The sequence below is a fragment of the Cupressus sempervirens genome, chromosome 6 (assembly GCF_028749045.1).
Source record: "Cupressus sempervirens isolate cs-2001-9-10 chromosome 6, ASM2874904v1, whole genome shotgun sequence".
In the NCBI taxonomy this organism is placed as follows: Eukaryota; Viridiplantae; Streptophyta; class Pinopsida; order Cupressales; family Cupressaceae; genus Cupressus; species Cupressus sempervirens.
Window position 1 is genome coordinate 641,176,921 of NC_143123.1, and position 18,916 is coordinate 641,195,836.

General features: G+C 34.6%; 1 protein-coding gene across 6 annotated transcripts in view; it reads left to right on the forward strand.

Annotated features, from left to right (window-relative positions):
- LOC149553858 (Met-10+ like family protein) overlaps positions 1-18,916 on the forward strand; it is a 169,863-nt gene that overhangs the window by 38,262 nt on the left and 112,685 nt on the right. For 3 of the 6 annotated variants that reach the window (XM_089789224.1, XM_089789220.1, XM_089789221.1), the window contains exon 3: positions 7,152-7,250. The exons of the other annotated variants lie outside the window; for them this stretch is intronic. In XM_089789224.1, the coding sequence (XP_089645350.1) occupies positions 7,152-7,250 (99 nt within the window). The remainder of the gene's footprint in view (positions 1-7,151; positions 7,251-18,916) is intronic. 6 annotated transcript variants of the gene reach the window in all.

Here is an 18,916-nt window from a genome sequence, read left to right on the forward strand (position 1 = left end):
ATTGTCTGGCCATTTTTCCCTCTATCTCCATTATCTTCTCTGTGTATGTTATAGTGGTCTTCATACGTGATCGATGTGCATAAGAGCTCTTAATGACTAGATGCTGCAATGTAAGTTTCGTGTGATCCATATTTTAGTTTAAATGACATGTCTTCATTATGCACTGCACTTCATGTTGTCTTGACGATGATTGGTAAAGGATGCCATCTTATGGACACACTGGATTAGAGGCTTACTGTTTATTATGTTGAACACGTTGGCTCAATGTAATTAAGTCATGGCCTACATGTTGATAATATGGGTGTCCAACTTTACATTGCAAGCTCTATTTCTGGACCATAACTTGGTGTCATGCTGATAAAGGTTATTGGTATCTGCAACCATTAATCATATCACTTGATCTTCATTATACTAAATATTGAATCTTCTTGTGTGCTTACATGATGAGATAGGAAAATCTTGAAGTCTTATCAATGAGACGATTTTCCTTTCCAGGGTTTTGATGTTATAGACTATATTGAGAAAATATGCAAAACTATCTATTTGGACTAATACAGGCTATCTTCAATTTGCCAATCTCTATCGATATACCATCTTGAGGTGTTTAGTAGTTGTCATCCCTTGGTCACATGTGTTTCATTGCTATCTCATTAGATTAAAGGTGAGGATGTCACACTATGTCCCATATGATGGGACTTTGAACCTAGGATATACTTTTTTAATAGCATTTACCACCTATTGCTAGTATGGAGGCCTAGCAAGTTGGAACAAGATGCTAGAGCAGTTTTAGAAATTTGCAATCACTTTCTTTGTTTGCTCATGGACATTCTTCCTCTATCGTGTACTCTCTTAGTGGTTTGTAATCGTAGTGTAGTACAAGGTGTGAAGAAAGAATCAATGTTTCGTCCACATGTATTTGGGCCATGTGTTATGGTAGTAGTTGTTGGCTTGAATTATTTGAAAGACTCTTGTGTGTCAATTTCATCATCCAAAGAATTGCTCAAGCATGTGTAGAATTAGAAGTCACTTTTGTCCCAATTCTTTACTTTTTTACCTTACTATTGGGAATTGTTTGAAGATTTGGTTTTGCCTGATATATGTCATTTGCAAGGTAGGCTTGGCAAGTAGTGGCATCTTGTCTTGTCTCCTTCACCAAATGTCATGAAGTGATATATATCTCCATTGGCATCATATAGATTCTGATTGCATTTGACCTTGGTTGTACTTGCGAGTGACATGGAGAGCCTCTTTGACATGACATCATGAGCAATTCTATAGAGGTACGTAAATTTAGTTTTACATGATCACCAAATTTGGGACACATGACGTTTAGAGTATATTGGACACCCTACAAACATTGATACTTTACAATAAACTCAAGTCATGGGTGTGCAAGTTAAACAATTTACCAACTCCATGACAATTTGTTTGATAGCAAACATTATTTTCAAGTAGTTCAAGTAATTTGTGTGAGTGAATATTAGTTCAAAATTGCTATAATGTTTTTTTTGTATGGTTGAATTTCTAAGAATGTATGGCGACCTTAAAAGTTACCAAGCAATTTGAATATATTTGTAATTCTTATAGTCTCTAATTTGAACAATAATACATGTGTTTAGTTGTACACTAATTTAGGAATACACGTGTTTAGTTGTACACTAATTTAGGACTTACATAGTCATAGACATTTTTTAATACTATGTAAAAGTACCATGCCATGGAATATGATTTTTTGGGTGTTTTTGTTTGATCTTGGCTAGGTGGCTAACACTTCACTGAAATAGTATTATCCCTACTAGCAACAAAATTATACGGACAGGTGGAATTTGGTAAGCCTACATATTGTTTGTGTTTTATTTGTGTGTGGTTGAAGTCAAAATATTTCAGAAAGTTGAAATAAGGTTATTCAAGCCGCATTATATTCATGGATTAGAAACACATTGGAGGAAGAGACATGATGGGTCCGCCCAAAGCAATTCATACACCAAGCCTAAGAGTGGATGTCTACCATAGGCCTCTTGCTTGACAACTTGTACCTACTTTTCCCTACCATGTTCCTATTTCTCTACAGATAATTGCCATCTTGTGGAGCTAGGCAAAGGTCATTAGGGGTTAATTGACTCTATAAGTGCTCTCTTTGTACTAGGCCGCAATGTTCCTTCTAGAATGATCTACTTATAAGCCCACTCACCACCCTTCTCTTACACCTCAAGCCTCTCTGTCGTGAGGTAGTATTTACACCTTTAAGTTGTGGAATAAGGAGGCATTGTACTGTGCCCCTTAATAAATGTTCTCCCCTTTTCATGGAGTTCCTCTCCATCCTTACATGGTTAGAGATCTTGGGGTTGTTAACGATTCCTTAATTTAGGGGTTGGAAGGGAAATTGCATTAGGATGCCCTTAGCCGTTCTCTCCCTTTCATAGTGAAATAGGGTGCCCTTAAATAGCCATTCTCTCCTTGCTTGTCATTGTAGCGAGGGTGCCCATAGTGGTTCTCCCTTAGTACAAGTTTTTTTCTTTATCCTATGGAAGGAATGTTGCAATGCTGTTTGTATATTTGATATTTATCTAATAGACATGGCAAATATATGCGTGTATAGAAGCTAAGCAATATTTTCTATATTATCGCCGGTAGTTGGAGCATTAATAGATGACACCTGGTCTGATTAAGTGTCTGATTTCCTATATTTACAATGCTCAATGAAGTATTTCTATATGCGTTTCGTTGTAATATCACAGCGATTGCTTTATCAATGTTTCCTCCACTAATTTGTTGCTGCTATTGCCGAGTCTATCTTTTGATGTTGATAAATGGTTTGACTATCTTTGTTAAACCTGCAAATTTGTTGGTGTATTTCATGGCTTCCAACTTAACTACCTGTTTGGGGATTTGGCTGGTCTCACTTTGTCCCATATTTTCCTCACTTTTATTACCCAAATCAAGGTTCTAAATGCTATTTATTAGAAATATGAGACAAAAAACAATAATCTAAATTGAAAACCACAAATGTTTTTGCACATCAATAAAAGCAGCAATATTTTTAGAATTATCAAGGTATCAAAAGTGTAAAATTAAAGCAATTTTTTTTTCCATAGTAATGGAGAAAAAAAAGATGTTTCTATGTATAAAATAATTATTAAATAAGCAAACATAAAAGGAAAAGGTTTTGATGTCATTCAAGTGAAAAAAGCAGCTTATTGACTTATTCTTGCTTTTATAGTAATTTAAAAAATGTAAATGGGGTAGTATTTTTGGGTATATCATTGGGTTTCCTATAATGGGTTTGGGTTTTATGTTTTCTTTTGAATTGGGATTTTACTTAAATACTTATATCACAATGCAGGTGGAGGATGGCTTCATGTACCCAAGATTGCTAAGGGACATCAAGGATAGTTGGCTGTTACCATAATGGTGTAGACAATGCAGTTGCCCCTTTCTTTTGCTTCTTTTTGGGCTGGGAGGGCAATGCTAAGGTCCTTATTATGTCCCGGAACAGGGAGTGTGATATCCCTGTCAAAATAGGGTATAAATAAATAAATAAATATTAATATTAGTAATGGTATAGTTATAATAAAATGTTGATAATAAAATATTATTATATAAAATGATAAAACATAATATTTAAATAATCATAATTTATAAGTGAATATATTATGCTTTACATATGTAATAATATTAATATTAAAAATAATATCATTAATATTAATAATAAGAAATACAATTGATATAATCTATATAGTATTAATAAATGATATAATCTATATATTATTAATATAATATATACTATTAATATAATTATATTATTAATATAATATAATTATAATTAATGAAAGGACATGGCTCTGAATGAAAATTATATATAGGTATTATTAACTTAGAAAACTAACATGGAGAAATAGGGAGGAAAAAACTCAAATTTATGGAATTTTTGGTCTGCAAAAGGTCTAGTGGAAAAATATAAAAAATATATAAGAAATTATTTAACATCCTAGTAGGGACATTACAATTGGTATTAGAGACATCACTTTTATTTGCAATGTCATAAATGTTTGTGTGGAATGAATATCGCAAAGGAGACTACTTTGTTTGTCTTTGTCTTGAATAAACATTAATTTGAGCGATATTGCAATTTTACGGAGAGGCTTACATCATGTTTGTCATGGGAAGCATGAATATATTATAAGGTTTGATTAAAAGTTATATCGTGCTTGTATTTGCCACTTAATTCAAATATTTATGCCGTCGCATACATTGGACATCAAGATTGATATTTTTATCATGGCCTTAGTAGGGTGAATATTATTAAGACCTTGGGAAGAAGTATCAGGTGAATTAAACGATATTTTTTTGACACTATGCAAATATCAAAGTTTGAAGGAAATATCAAGCGAAGATATCAAAATATAATTCCTCCGAACAACAAAGTCTAAACAACTAAGCGTTAATCATTTATTTTCCAAGTGGAGAATATGTTTATTTTTGCATGAAAGGGAATTGAATATTTTAAAAAGTGCTAGTCAAACCTTATTATTGGTGACTTAAATATTTCATATGGAGCGCAAACAAAGGTTGGATTAGAGCAAGATTAATTTTTATTTGAGAGAAACTATAATCAAAGATTTCAATAAATTCTTGCACTAGCTGCAGATTTCTAAGATGCTTGAGATTTGTTAAGTAATCAAGTTCTATAAGTTAAAGAATATTGACAAGAGCAAATATTGTGCGTGGTCATCTTGAATATGGTTCTACTAAGAGTCGGGATCACACAAGAAATTTGATTAGTTGAGATAATGGAGAACAATACCAAGAAACAATCGAGTAACTGATGATGAGCGTACCGGTAGTAGGGGCATTCCATCCAGTTGAATCTAAAGTTACAGACTCAAGGAATGTTTCTACCTGCGATACTTTGTCTAAGAGGCTAGAGTGATTTGTGTGAAATCAAGACTAGGAAGTGTTAAGTGTGATTTTTGTTAAACCATGTGTGTGGAAATATGTCTCACAGAGCCTATTGACATTTCAAATAGATGAAATTTCATCCTTTGTTGGGAGCCTTCCTTTATTGCTATCACAATGTTATTAAAGATAGGGGAAACGATAGTAGCTGTGTGTATGTTTCTATAGATTCGAGCTATTGGGTTATAGGCATGGTCTACAGTGGTTGTGTGAGCAATAGACAACTGTATAGTAATGGTGATTTATTATATGAAAGTATGTAAGGACATTAAAAAGGAAGGATCGAACATCAATGAAACAGATAAGAAACAAAACCAATAGGAATATAAGACAAAAAAGAACCTGAATACAAATAGTCAAAACAACACATATAGCCTATACCTCATATATAATCTGCAGACATCTTATTGCATATGATACCTAGGAAAGGTATAAAAAATTAAGGATTGTTCTGCAATCTATGTTTGATACAATCAGGCTTAAAATACATAACCAACACAAAAGGAAGGACATTCTATTACTAGAATAAGACTTTATGCATCTCTAAGGTATGTATGTTATTTATTAATCATTTCATTTAAATAATAATCATGCTCACACCTATTTGAAATCTAAGCTAGAAGGAATAAGTAGGGATACAATATGGAAAAGGCCAGCATAAATCCAACCAACAGGTTATCTCGAGATGGGTAAAGGGTTAGAGTCTTCGAATGCCTTGAGGACATGTCCAAGATGGATTTAAGGGCTTGGATCTACAAAAACCTTGAGGGAAACCGTTGAGTTTGGTGTCAAAGTGATGTATTGTATCTCATCAATCCTTCTAGTCTAGAGTTATAACCAAGATAGCGTGACCATTTCAATTCATATATAGCTTATTACTTACCTATAAGGTAGCCTCAAGAGAGAGAACAAAAGCATTTGGAGGGAGAGGCTAGTGAAAATCGAGCCAATCGGTAGCTTCGAGGCGGGTAAGGATCAACGTCCCAAAGATGCCTTGAGGGTACGTCCAAGATGAGCTTAAGGGCTTGGATCTATAAAGCCTTGAGGGAAACCGTTGAGTCTGGTGTCTAAGCAATCGATTTACATTTTAAGTGTTCTTCTCCACTAAGAAAAATAAAAAGAGCAAAACAAAACAAGCATCCTTCTAAGTAGGCCACCTCTTGTGGATGCGAAACACCACCATCGAGGCCAAGGGGATCAACGTTCCGCTCTTGGACATAGTATGGGATTGACCTGGGAGTAATTTTTCATGACTCACAAATTTATATATACATGTGTACTAATGATCACTTGTGGTTGTAGGATTCTATTGAAGAAGTAAAATTGCAAGGCATTAATAAAAAAAAAGCATGGATTATATGTCTGCATTGTGCCTACTTCATGTCTTCATGCATTCATGTGTCTATTTCTTGTCTACCTTGTGTCTTCATGCACTACATGTTTACTTTGTGTTTGCTTTGTGTTTTCATGCATCTAATTATATGCTTTGTATATTGGCTCTATGAGAGAATTTATGATCTTGCTTGAGGACAAGCAAAATTTGAGAGGGGAGGATTGTCATGTCTCCATCAAAATAGGTTATAAATAAATAAATATAATGATAATAATAATATATTGATAGTGGTATAGCTATATTCATATTATAATATATCAAAATATTGAGAATTAAATATTATTATATAAAATGATAAAACATAGTATTTAAATTAATAATTATAATATATAAGTGAATATATTATGCCTTATATATGTAATACAATTAATGTTAAAAATAAAAAAATAATATTATTAATATTAAGAATAAGAAATAATTGATATAATTTATATATGTTTAATATAATTATTATTTATAAAAGGACATGACTCTAAGAATGATATTATATATAGGGATTATTAACATAGAAAAATAACACGGAGAAATAGCGAGAAAAAAGCTCAGATATATGGAATTTTTGGTCTGCGAAAGGTCTAGTGTCAAAATATAAAATATATAATAAATTACTTAATGTCCTTACAGGGGACATTATAGAAAGGTTGTCAATGCACTTGAAGGAACACTGATTTAGCAAAGTTTATACGGGGAAATATGTTTAGTTTTCTTACCTGAATGCTAATCTGTTAACATCTTTGAGTGCTATTTTGTCTTTCTGCTACAGAAAAATTAATCACACAATTAATCACATTGTTGTGTTCAGGTTGTATTGAGAGGAGATGGTGATCTACGTGGAAAGATAAAGCCCGAGCTTGTCCAATGCAACTTAACTTTGTTTTATGACTATTGGAGTATGCATGAGGTACTGTATCAATATATTAATAAGTGGAAAAATATTTCAATTAAACAAAAAAATATATAAAATAAGCTTTGCAAATTTGAAGTTCCAAAGATTTTCATACACAACAAAATCAGAACATCCAGTTGCCATATTTGCTACTAAATTTTTTTTGTTTAGTTGATAAGATACTATTATTGATGCCTAAATGGAGCCTTCCAATGAAACCAGTAAGAGTAAAAGGCACCATCTTGGATATGCACATAATGGATTCTTCTAACATTCAAAGTAGTGCCACTTTTTGGAAAAACTATCATCAAGAGTATCAATGAAGGAGGCAGAACATGTGAGTTGTGGGATATCTAGTTGAAAATCCAATCTTTATAATTGACAGTTCGTGGAGTCAGACAATTGAAAACTTCTCAAGCAACATATCCTGCAAAGCATCCATACTGTGACAATTTATAAATCTGAATTGAACTTACAAATAAATTTATCTTGAGTAAGATTTGTACCAGATACTTTATAACTCATTTCTTGAATATACTTGTATTCATGTTTTTATATAGATCCTTGAGATGTTTTGATACTTCATTGCCATTAAACCATCCATCACCTCCAAAAGTTCATTTTAAGGAGCTCATATTGTTTCAGGTGCTTTCTCAACAAGGCTTTGTTCTAGAATCTCTATATCTCTTCCTCGAGATTAATATCATCTTCATCTTCACCTGCCAGAATCTTTAATTGCAAGTTCCAACTAACTTTTGGATTTATGTTATTTAATGAGGGGCCACACTGAAATAATTAGATGCAATCAAATGTATAAAATAACAATACTGAATGCATTTCACTTAATCTGTGCAAAAGTGGAACTGCTAGGTCCCGTTGTGAGGTTTTCACAACATCACCTCAATGAAAATGGGGATCCCCTCTTTTAGCGTGGCAATAGGAGTTGTGGTCTTGGTTGGCCTTAGTTTAATGGCAATTTTGGAGTCTCCTAGCCTAGAGATTAGATTCAAGCAGCTCTAGGTGCAAGATTTGTCCAATTTGGAGTTGAGCCATAGAGAAGAGTTGCTAGCTATGTGTTCAGCACTAAGCAATTTTGAGGATGGAGATATGCCTTGATTGAAGACTGATATGACAGGATCCAAAAGTGAATCTGAGATGAAAAATTCTGATTCTTGAAGAGGTTTTAATCTGATTGCGAGTGAAGTTAAGATTTGATGAACAAAAAAGAAAGCATGAAACCCACGATTCAAAATATGGAATGAAAATTGAGATGAAAAGTGGGAAAGAAATGAGTTTCAACCTTCAGATCTGAGATGAATATCATTTAAAAAATCAGAGCACTGAATGATAGAAGAAGTTTTTACCAAGCACTGAAAGGGGGAATTCAAGATCTCAAAGGGAAAGAGAAATACTTCGCAGTTTTTTCAAAGTCTTGGAAAATTTCCAAGAGGTGGTTGGAATCCAACCACCCCTTGAAACTGGATTTCCAAGGGTAGATCAGATTCCATCCTCTCTTGGGAATTCCATTTCCAAGAGACCCAACATTTCCACCCTAGTTTGGAAGCCTGCCAAAGCACATATAAGGCAAAATCACCTTCAAATGAATGGAGAAACGAAATTGAATGAAGGAGAAAGTGAATCAATCAAAGTTTTAGGGCTGATAATCAGATATCAAGACTAAAAAGGGAGATGGAAATCAGATCTGGTATGAATTTAATCATCAACCAATGAAAAGCTAGACCAAAAAGCATTGATATGAGATCAAGAAAGAAGAAGAAATCATGAAATACAAGCAAGGGGTTGAATGGGTGATTTTGGCATCAAAATGCAAGGAGGAGAGATTTCCAACACATGGTCGAAATATGACTAGGTGTTGGAACTCGAGTTCTAACACGAGGTCGGAATCTGACCTTGTGTTTGAATTAAATTTTGAATAGAGCCCTTAAATTTATCCAACACGATTTCTCGGGAGGAGACTGATAGGTTACTTGAGGAAGAAGGCATGGTGTCTTCCCCTCTACAAGGAGTTGCTGAGGAACAGGTAGAGATACAAAGCAAGCGTGGAGAACCTCCGGACACAACTTCTTTTGCAATCGAGGTAGAGTTGTTTCTATTCGAGTTGCATGCCATGGAGCATTCTACTAGGGAGCTCATGCAGCAGACTAGGTCTCAAAATATGGAAGCTATCATAGCAACAACAAAAGCATTGGCCGCATTTATGCAGACTGGTTGCCATGCATATTGGGGACTCTTAGAATAGGGTGGATATTTAGAGGAGGACATGGCCACTACGTGGACAAGCAGTTCTATCATTTCCCGTGGGTAGGAACAATCGCTGCCTCTCATGGAAGCCATTGTAGCCATGGAAGTTGCCTTTCGGGGAACCTTTTTGGAACTTCCATAGTAAAAAAGCTTGACTAAGGTGTGGGGACTGGAAAGGCAAAATCTTCAACATAAGTGGGAAGCGGAAAAAGTTGCCATGTAGGAAGCATGGAAAATAGAGAAAGCTGAATTGGAAAGCAAGATCGCCATAGCAAAAACCAAAAAGATGGATGCTTTAAGGGTGCTGCAAGGTGTTCGGACAAAACAAAAGACAACTGAACGAGACCTGCAACGACTACGGGGAGCGTGAAGCACAGGGATGTCCTCCCATCCCTCTTCTTGAAGTCAAAGCTTTTTTGTTTTCATGTTCAGCAGTTGTTTGGAAGACGACATCTTTTTTTTGGGGGGGGGGGGGATAGATGTAGTCCGTATAAAGTAACTATTTTGTTTAGTACTTGTTATAGCTAGTTGGGTTGGGTAGTTAGGAGGTGAGGGAATGTGTCGGTTGGTTTCCAACCAACTGACCCTCCTTTAAGTACTTGGAATATTGTCAATGTACTCATTTGATTTTGGTATTAATAAAAGAAACCATTTCCTCGCCTACTGATATTGTGGTATTAATGGTACATTCTATGTTTTACTTTATATGTATCTCAATTGTGTTATTCTGTATGATTATCATATCTCTATGAACTTGAGTGATATTTCCACTCTACACTAGGTGAATTTTATCTCCCCAAATCAATGAAATGCTTGTATCTGGCCTTAGAGGGAAAAAACTAGTTTAAATTATTTCAAATCCATTGAAACCTGAATCTAATTTAAATATCTAGGTTGACTAGTGTTAGGAGGGAAAAATCAAAGTTTAAAATTTAAATTGCCTCCCTAATTTAATTGGCCCAAACTAAAGGGTTTTTAGCCATAGGCTCCTCTATAAAGAGGTAAATTAATATCATTTCACCAGAATTACAATCAGTTCAAGCAATAATGAGAAGCAGAAAAAACTTGTAATCAGTGAATTTCCCATTGACAAATCATATTGGAGAAGACATACGAGGCATTTGATACCAGATTTGAAGCAGCATAAGAATTTAGACTCAGAAATTATCAAAGAAAATTAGGATCTGAAATCAGGACTTGTAAATTGTTTTAAATGAATAATAATAATTCCTTCACATTCAACTCTAATGCTAATCATTTTGTCAATGAAAATGTTTTATTTTGCTATGATCCATAGCATTTTGGGGACAGGGACAGCAGGGATGCATTTCTGGGACATTTCCTAAACAACCAAAAATAGGGGACGAATGTGTACAAATTTCTAAAATCTATGTGCGTGTGTGTGTAATTTTTTAAAAAATATATTAAGATATTATAGATAGATTGAGAGAAAGAAGAAACATGTCAATAATTCATATCAAGACAATACACATAAATCACTGGTTCATGGGTTAGAACAGTGGTATAACAACATAAACGATAATTGCAGCAGTGTAAATCAGTATAACAATAATAGTCTCAGACATTAAAACCATGTTCTATCAATACATATATCTAACTTAAAATGTCTGAAACATCTATCCAAAAAGTTTCAAACATCAAATATAACATGTTACAGGTACAAGCTATGAAACTATGCTTCACTCTAGCTATCGATATCCAAAGGTGCTGAATTATCTGAGTCACTATCCCTCTGGAAAAAGTGGATCATCCAATGGTAGCCCGACTAGTCCTGGTTGCACCTCCTTGTCAATCTGCCTAACATCTTCAGGATCAACATCCCACTGCATTGCTGGTGTCTGTCTATACTTTATAGTCTATCGGTCCTGAAGTCTCAAAACACTATGAAATGCAATAAGTTTTTCAGCTCGCTTGGAAGTAAGTATGATTCTTTTAATGTTGAGGATGAAGCCATAGGTGGACCAATTCCTCTTCACAACAAATTAACTAGCAATCTATGAGAGCAATCGAATGTCAAGTTGTTTCAATTCTGATGTGTCCCTCCCATGAAATTTCCACCATCCAATGGGATTTTTTTGTGAAAAAGTGTGCCTAGCCAACCTAGCCTCTGGTTTGCTGAATGTAGGATCCTGAAGATCAATAAACTGAATCCTCTGCCCTCCAGGAAAATTTGCCTTTTCCATGTTAAACATTTTCTCAAGGGCTGCTATAAGCCCCACTATCACCTCTTCATTGTTTTAACGAGCCACTCTGCCAGGTCTAGGTTCATACCGCTTTGGGTTAAGAGGATAGGCAAGTATATGTAGAGGGGTATTCATTGTATTCCACCTCTTTGTGACATAGGCCAGATACGGTCCTCATAGAATTGCAATTTAACATATTGCATCATTTGATACAGCATGCTATCAGAAGTCTCATATCTCTCTCCCAAGCTAGGAAAGTCTATATCTGCATACTTGATTACCTTCACAGCTGGTGCTTCAATAGAGAATATACCTGCAAGAAACATTTAAAAATTATTTTATTAAAAACACAATGAAAAACAAAGTTCATGTTAACAACTAACAAATTCAATAGTAGAAAATAAATTTCAGATTTCTTACTTGGTATTGGCCTGCTAGGTCTCATTAAATACTCTCTCTCATTGCCTTCTCTTCATCTTTCTTTGATTGAGGCCACTTCTTCCAATCTGATCAAACAACCATGGATTGTAGAGCATCTTGCACCTCCAACATCCTCTCCATCAAAATATAATAGGTTGCATATCTAGTCTCAACTGTTTTGAGAAATTATTTCTTTGAAAAGGACAAGAATAGTGCAAGCGATGTGTGATGATTACATACAAATATTTGTATGTCACTAGACTCTACCACTGCTGCCTTGACCAATCTTTTGTGCCAATGTCTTTCAAAGCATTATTCAAGGTGTGCACATGAGTCCAAAAAATATGTTTGTAGGCATTCTCAATCATCAAACCAGCTAGCTTACATACACGAGCTGAATCTGTCACAACCTCCTCAATGGCCTCCCTCAAAATGCCACACTGAAAATCAGCATCCTTAACTTTCCCAGAACAATTAATAGCTCTATGAAAGTATGAATGATAAGGGCATGTAACAATAACATTGACAAGTGGCCTATGACGAATATCAATCCACCCATCCATGACAATGGAACAACCAGTCCTAGTCCTTATTTGCTTCATCTCCTCCATTGTCATGGTTGTTTTGAATATTGCTTGCTGAAGAGGGAGGTTCGCAATCTATATTCTCTAATGGGGTGCATAAGATGGTCCAGCTGTCAATATATCTCTCACCATACTTTTGAAATAAGGTGACCTTGCCAAATGAAATGGAAGAGCCTGTAGATAAAAGAATTTGGCCACTGAATCATCTGCTTGCTTACTTTTTTGAATATTCATAAACTCCATCACTGAAGTTTTCTCAGTCGCTTTCTTCTTCCCTTTATCTTTACAAGAGCTCTCTTCAGTTTGAATTGGTGCATTGGAAGACACATGCATATCAGTGGATGAATGTTTTAGATTCTTCTTAAAAGTTGCAAGGACTTTGTCCACATATATTCCAGTCAAGTTCGCAAATTCAGTTTACTGTTCCAGTGTAATTGCTTCCATAGTTTGGCACCTATTCCAACATCACCAGCCAGATAGCCTTTAGCTCTGATATATCACCCGTGGTAATGTTTTTGGCAAACATGGCAAAGCCATCTCTTGCCGCACCCTGTTTTTTTCCCTTTGTGGGGGGTCACATTTGTGGCAAACCGAACCAATGATTTTCTGGCATTAAAAGGGCCTTTTGCAAATATTTGAAGGAAGGATGCAGGGCGTGAAAAATGGGGTTGATTGATGAGGTTGGTGTTGGATTTTCAGAAGCAGAAGAAGGGCCTATTCTCGTCATAAATACCTGTTCAAAGGAAAACTCCGGAGGTGCACAACAAGTGCCGACACAACAACAATTACCTATGACCAAAATAAAAAATGGGCCCAAGATATACATAAATCAATTGGAACCTCAAATACAAATATTTTTATTTTATTAATTTGGGCCCCCAGATTTATTAATTAAATTAATTGATTATAGGTTCTTGTATTATATTATTATTATTTTTGGACCAATTAATTAAATATTTTAATATGGTTATTACATTAAATTCTTGGGGACATCACACTATCCTCAAGGGAATGATGGATTTCAAAGGAAGAAGGCTGTGATGGGATGAGATCATCAATCAAGGGAACCATATCAAGCAAACAGAACATGAGAAAACATCATCCATTGCATAAATCGCTCAAGAAAGAAGTCCTAATCAGAAAAAGGTGACTGTTGACATTATTATGAGTCAAGCCAGTGATCAATATTGGTAACATGGAGAACATAAACAGCATTAGGCACTATTTAATGTCATTGATGGGCAAGAATGGGTGGTGTTAGCAGTGGTAAAAATAGTATACCATTGATTAGAATGAAGAAGCATTCAGATAATTAAGCAATCAAATCAATCAAATATATTCAGCAGACAGTCAATCAAATAAATACACATTCATAAAGCAAATACAATTACCAAGGAAGATCAAAGTAATCAGCTAAGGAGTTCAAACGTCTAAGATTGATTTGTTGAGATTGATCAACATTTACACCCAAGGAAGTTATCTTAAAATCAACACATATTGATATTATATCAGAACTGTCATTTTAAGCATTTTCCTTACTCACAATTAATCGTGGTATTGTTAATGTTTTTCCCAGAAATAAAGCTAAACAACAAGAAACAAAATAGAATGCTAAGACGAAAAAATATATCATGGAGAAACCCTCCAACATGAGGGGAAAAACCAAGCCACACCAAAAAAATCTCTTTAATTAAATAATAGAGTTCTGAATACAATGCTTCTAACAGAACACAGAACTCATCACATAAAGAAATGATATATATGTTGAATTGAGAGACTTTTCATATCATAATTGAAAGTCTTCATTTTCAAATGCGTGCTTCTTCATGTCTCTTGCATGTCTCTTCATAGCTTCAAATGCATGTCTTCATATTTCCAAGCCGGAGTATATCAAAGAGTACAATGCGGTAATCAGGATCTCTTGCAGCTACAAACATCTACACTCCCTCTTAGTGAAGTAGATATTGTTAATGATTGTAGCTTCGATTGGATGAATCCAATCGATGAAATCAAATGTTTGAATGGCTTATCAGCCTTAAAATATTTGATATCTATCCTTCACTATTATTATTATTATTATTATTTTTTTAAAGAGGGGTAAACGCTTTGACCTGGAGCTATGAACCAGTGAGGCCACAAACGGGGGACCTCATCCCCATGAGATTTGAACCTTGATGGCAAGGATAACAACACAACAACTTAACCATCACAAGCATGCCACTATTGGCAGATCCTTCACTATTATTATTATCATTATCATGGAGAATTATTATCGATAATAAATTACCAACTATATATATATATATATTTTTATCAACTATATATATATATATATGAGATATATTATACTTATTTATATTATCTATACATATATTTATTATCATAATCATGATAATACATTGAGCAAATGTTATTTGTGATATATGTTAAAGCAATAACCAATTAAGATATTAACAAGAGACACATCTCTACGGGAGACATGTGTCTTTCTATCATATATATATTCATTAAGAGTAACTTGAAACACACTGAAATAAAGAAGTGCTATTACAAGTTACAACAACAACATATCATATAGAATCTGCACATACAATTGGAGAACAATAATCAAAATTTTGAAATTCCCATTTCTTATATATCTGATAAAAAACTTAACATAGTATTAGAGCAGGTCCATTCCTTCTTGTTGAGAGTGTTGGAATCATCAGTGCCATTACACCAAAAGCTTGAGTTGTTAATGAATGTTACAACAGCCAGAGACAAGGATATAAACATGTCTCAAATCCATCAGTGTATGCTGAATGGTACCTACACCTAGAGGGGATATAGGTACCAACCTCCCAAAAATCCCCCCGTCAGCATGACCCAAGGGAGTTGAACTCATAACCGAACGCTCTAATACCACTTGTTGAAATCAATGCTACTGTTACACCAAAATTTCAAGCTATCAATAAACGTCACAACAGCTAGAGACAAGGATCTGTGGGAGGTGGTTAAGTACATGTCACAAATCTATCGGTCTATGTTGAATGATACCTTCACCTAGAGGGTACAAAGGCACCTACCTCCCAATAGAGAGGTGCTCAAAGATTTGCTAACATTCATAGAGAAATTTTTCGGGAAGCATAGGCATATGGAATGTGCAGTATTGTGCCACCAAAAGTCTTTAAATTTGACATTTGCACTAGATAAGGAGAAGATGGCGTTTTCTACAAAGCCAATTGAGTCAAAGGCCCTTTACCTACAATGTGAAAATATTTCATTTCGATTATGCTTGGTTTATGGAGGAGATGAGCCAAAAGGAGTTGTGAATTCGTAATTCTTGATTCAAGGACAATTTGTGGATTTGTGCCAACCTTTTAATTCAATAAAATGACATGATTTTCAATTATCTCACATGAATGTGTCTTTAACAATAATAAGATCGTCGCCAGTGCATTGTGGATGTAAGACTAATGTGCAGAGTGAGATGTCAAGAGATGCTTAGAGTGAAGCACATGAGTTTTTTATTTGTGTGTGTTCCAAAGGCTTGATGCTTGACTCTTGGACAGATTCATCAATGCGGATAGTCATTGGAATTTTTGTATTTCATAGTATTGGGCTAGTCCATATGAGGCGTTTGTGTTTGTTGACCGATGCAACTTTAGTTGAATATGAAATGTTTGAGGACTCCATAATTCATGCTTGGATGTGAAGCTACTTCTCATTACTGGCACATGCCTCTCATTCTGAGCAACATATTCTTTGGTTCCAATGGATATACTAAACTTGGATGCAATGTTATATTCATCCCATTCTCGGAGAACTTGTTCTTGATGACATCATAGTAGTCTGCGTAGCTTGTCAATTGATGCAGTGTAGTGTTGTTGGAGGTGTTGTATTTTATAAAGTGGTTGCAAAGGACATTGGCCTGAAAGCTGTAAACAATGGACTCGCTCATTGCAAAGGATCCGACTCCATAGCTTGTGAAGTCATCATAAATGACATTGGAGCTTGAGGCCTAGTAATGGAAATTTTAATTGCTGCTAGATTCTGGGTTGTAGCCTTTCAAGGCATCCTTTACTATGTTGGAGTTGTCGTAGTAGTTTTTGGATGTGTTGTGGTCGAACTTGTATTTTTTGAAATATTTTTTGTCAACATGGCTCTCAAAACCCAATGGGCTAGATATTGTTTTTTTGGTTTGAGCTTATTCTATGAGTACAAAAGAGGTCTACTGCTACGCTGTAGGAGGCAATGTGATTAGAGAGCATGTGATTTGTTGTACAAATTAAGAACAAAACATCGATAAAGGGAATACATGTACTAGTGTGAATCCTTCCACTGGAATAAATTCCTGTGAGATGTTAGAGTTGATTTGAAAATTTAAAATTATTATTATTCTACAACCATCATGTTGAAGACAGGTCTCAATATTATTGTGTAGTCATGTGAAGATATCACTATAGATTTCCTACATCATTCATTAGCATCTATATATCTACTATTGATTGCCTCAGGCATCATTAGTTGTGAATTTTTGTTCATTACAACAGATGTGGCAACCAATGATCTATTTGCTATTATTTTATAATTGTCAAACTCCCTTGGTTGCAAATTCCATTAATGGTTCGGGAGTATTGTTGGAGCTCATGCTAGTAAAGTGTAAGCAAGGATAAAGAAGTCGATATTGCATGTTGAGTGGGAAAAGTCATGGATATTGAGGCGTTAGGAGCAACTATTAACCATTGCCTATGGGGGTCTAAAGATTGTCTAACCATCATTGGTTAGTTGTTTTGTTGAAAACCTATGACGAGCATCGTGAATATATTGGTCTCAACTTCTTGTGACATATATTACATCATAAGAAAATTATTTGGTGGTAATTATGATTGAGAACTTGATTGTTGACAAGATCAAGAGTTGGTATTCTATGTATTCCAAGCAAATAACATTGTTCCAATTGATGGGTCTTGGAGTTGTTTTATCACATTCTGTTGATGCTAATTACATCGTGGATTAGCACAGTGTATAGATGCATTGATAATCTTAGTGGATATACAAGAGTTGACAAAGAACAATGACACTGTAAATACTATTGCATAATGCAACAAAAGATTGAGACACTTGGGAAAATGACTATCCATTGATGACACATCAAATGGATTAATTGATAAGATTGTATTGAGAGAGATAATGTTTGGAGGAGTATGTGAAAACTTGAAGATACAAATGTGTCAATACTACTGTGAGAATGACGTCCTTAAGATTGTGTGAATCGGGGTCTATTACCAACACTATGGGTTTGGCTTCTTTAGTTAATTGTCCTGAGTGGAAAGAATCTACTTGGTCGCCAAAGACTATATTATACAGCTCCAAGCTTTAGCTAATGTAATGCATTTTGTAGAGTTGTTTTCTAGAAACATAACATATGGGAATCGAGTTGTAATAGCGACATTAAATGAGGTAGTGTACTCTACAGTCTGTTGTGAGTTTTGTTTTTGATTTCCAAGAAGTATCATACACATAAAGAGGATGGAACTTATTTATGGAAAAAGAGCTTGGTACTTGCAGTCATGGAACTAAGTTCATAACTAAAAACATTTCTTCAAAGAGGAGGAAATAACATTTAGAGGGAGTGTTGTTGTAGCTTTAGTCGGATTGATTTGATCAAGAGATATATTGTTATGATTACTAGTTAACCACGAGCATATATCTTCTCTAGTAGACATCATGAGACGTGATGTCAATGCACATGCCAAGAAAAGATACGAGTATGGTGAGTATCATATGGTTGATATTCTTGGGCATACCATACTCGTGATGTTATTGTGAGGTAATAATAGTACATTGTGTTGTTTTATTTGGATAGAAATTAATCTCCCTAGCTAAGAGGGAGTGTTAATGATTGTAGCTTTGATTAGACGATTCCAATCGATGAAATCAAATGTTCGAATGACCTATCAACCTTAAAACATTTGATATCTATCCTTCACTATTATTATCATGGAGCATTATTATTATTGTTGATAATAAATTATTAAGTAAATATATATACATATATGTGCGTGTGTGTATTTATGTATGGCTACATGATAATTATATATATGAGATATATATATGTTATTTCTCTCTCTCTCTCTCTCTCTCTATATATATATATATATATATATATATATGTATATAAAATTATCATCATAATCATGATAATACATCGAGCAAATATTATTTGTGA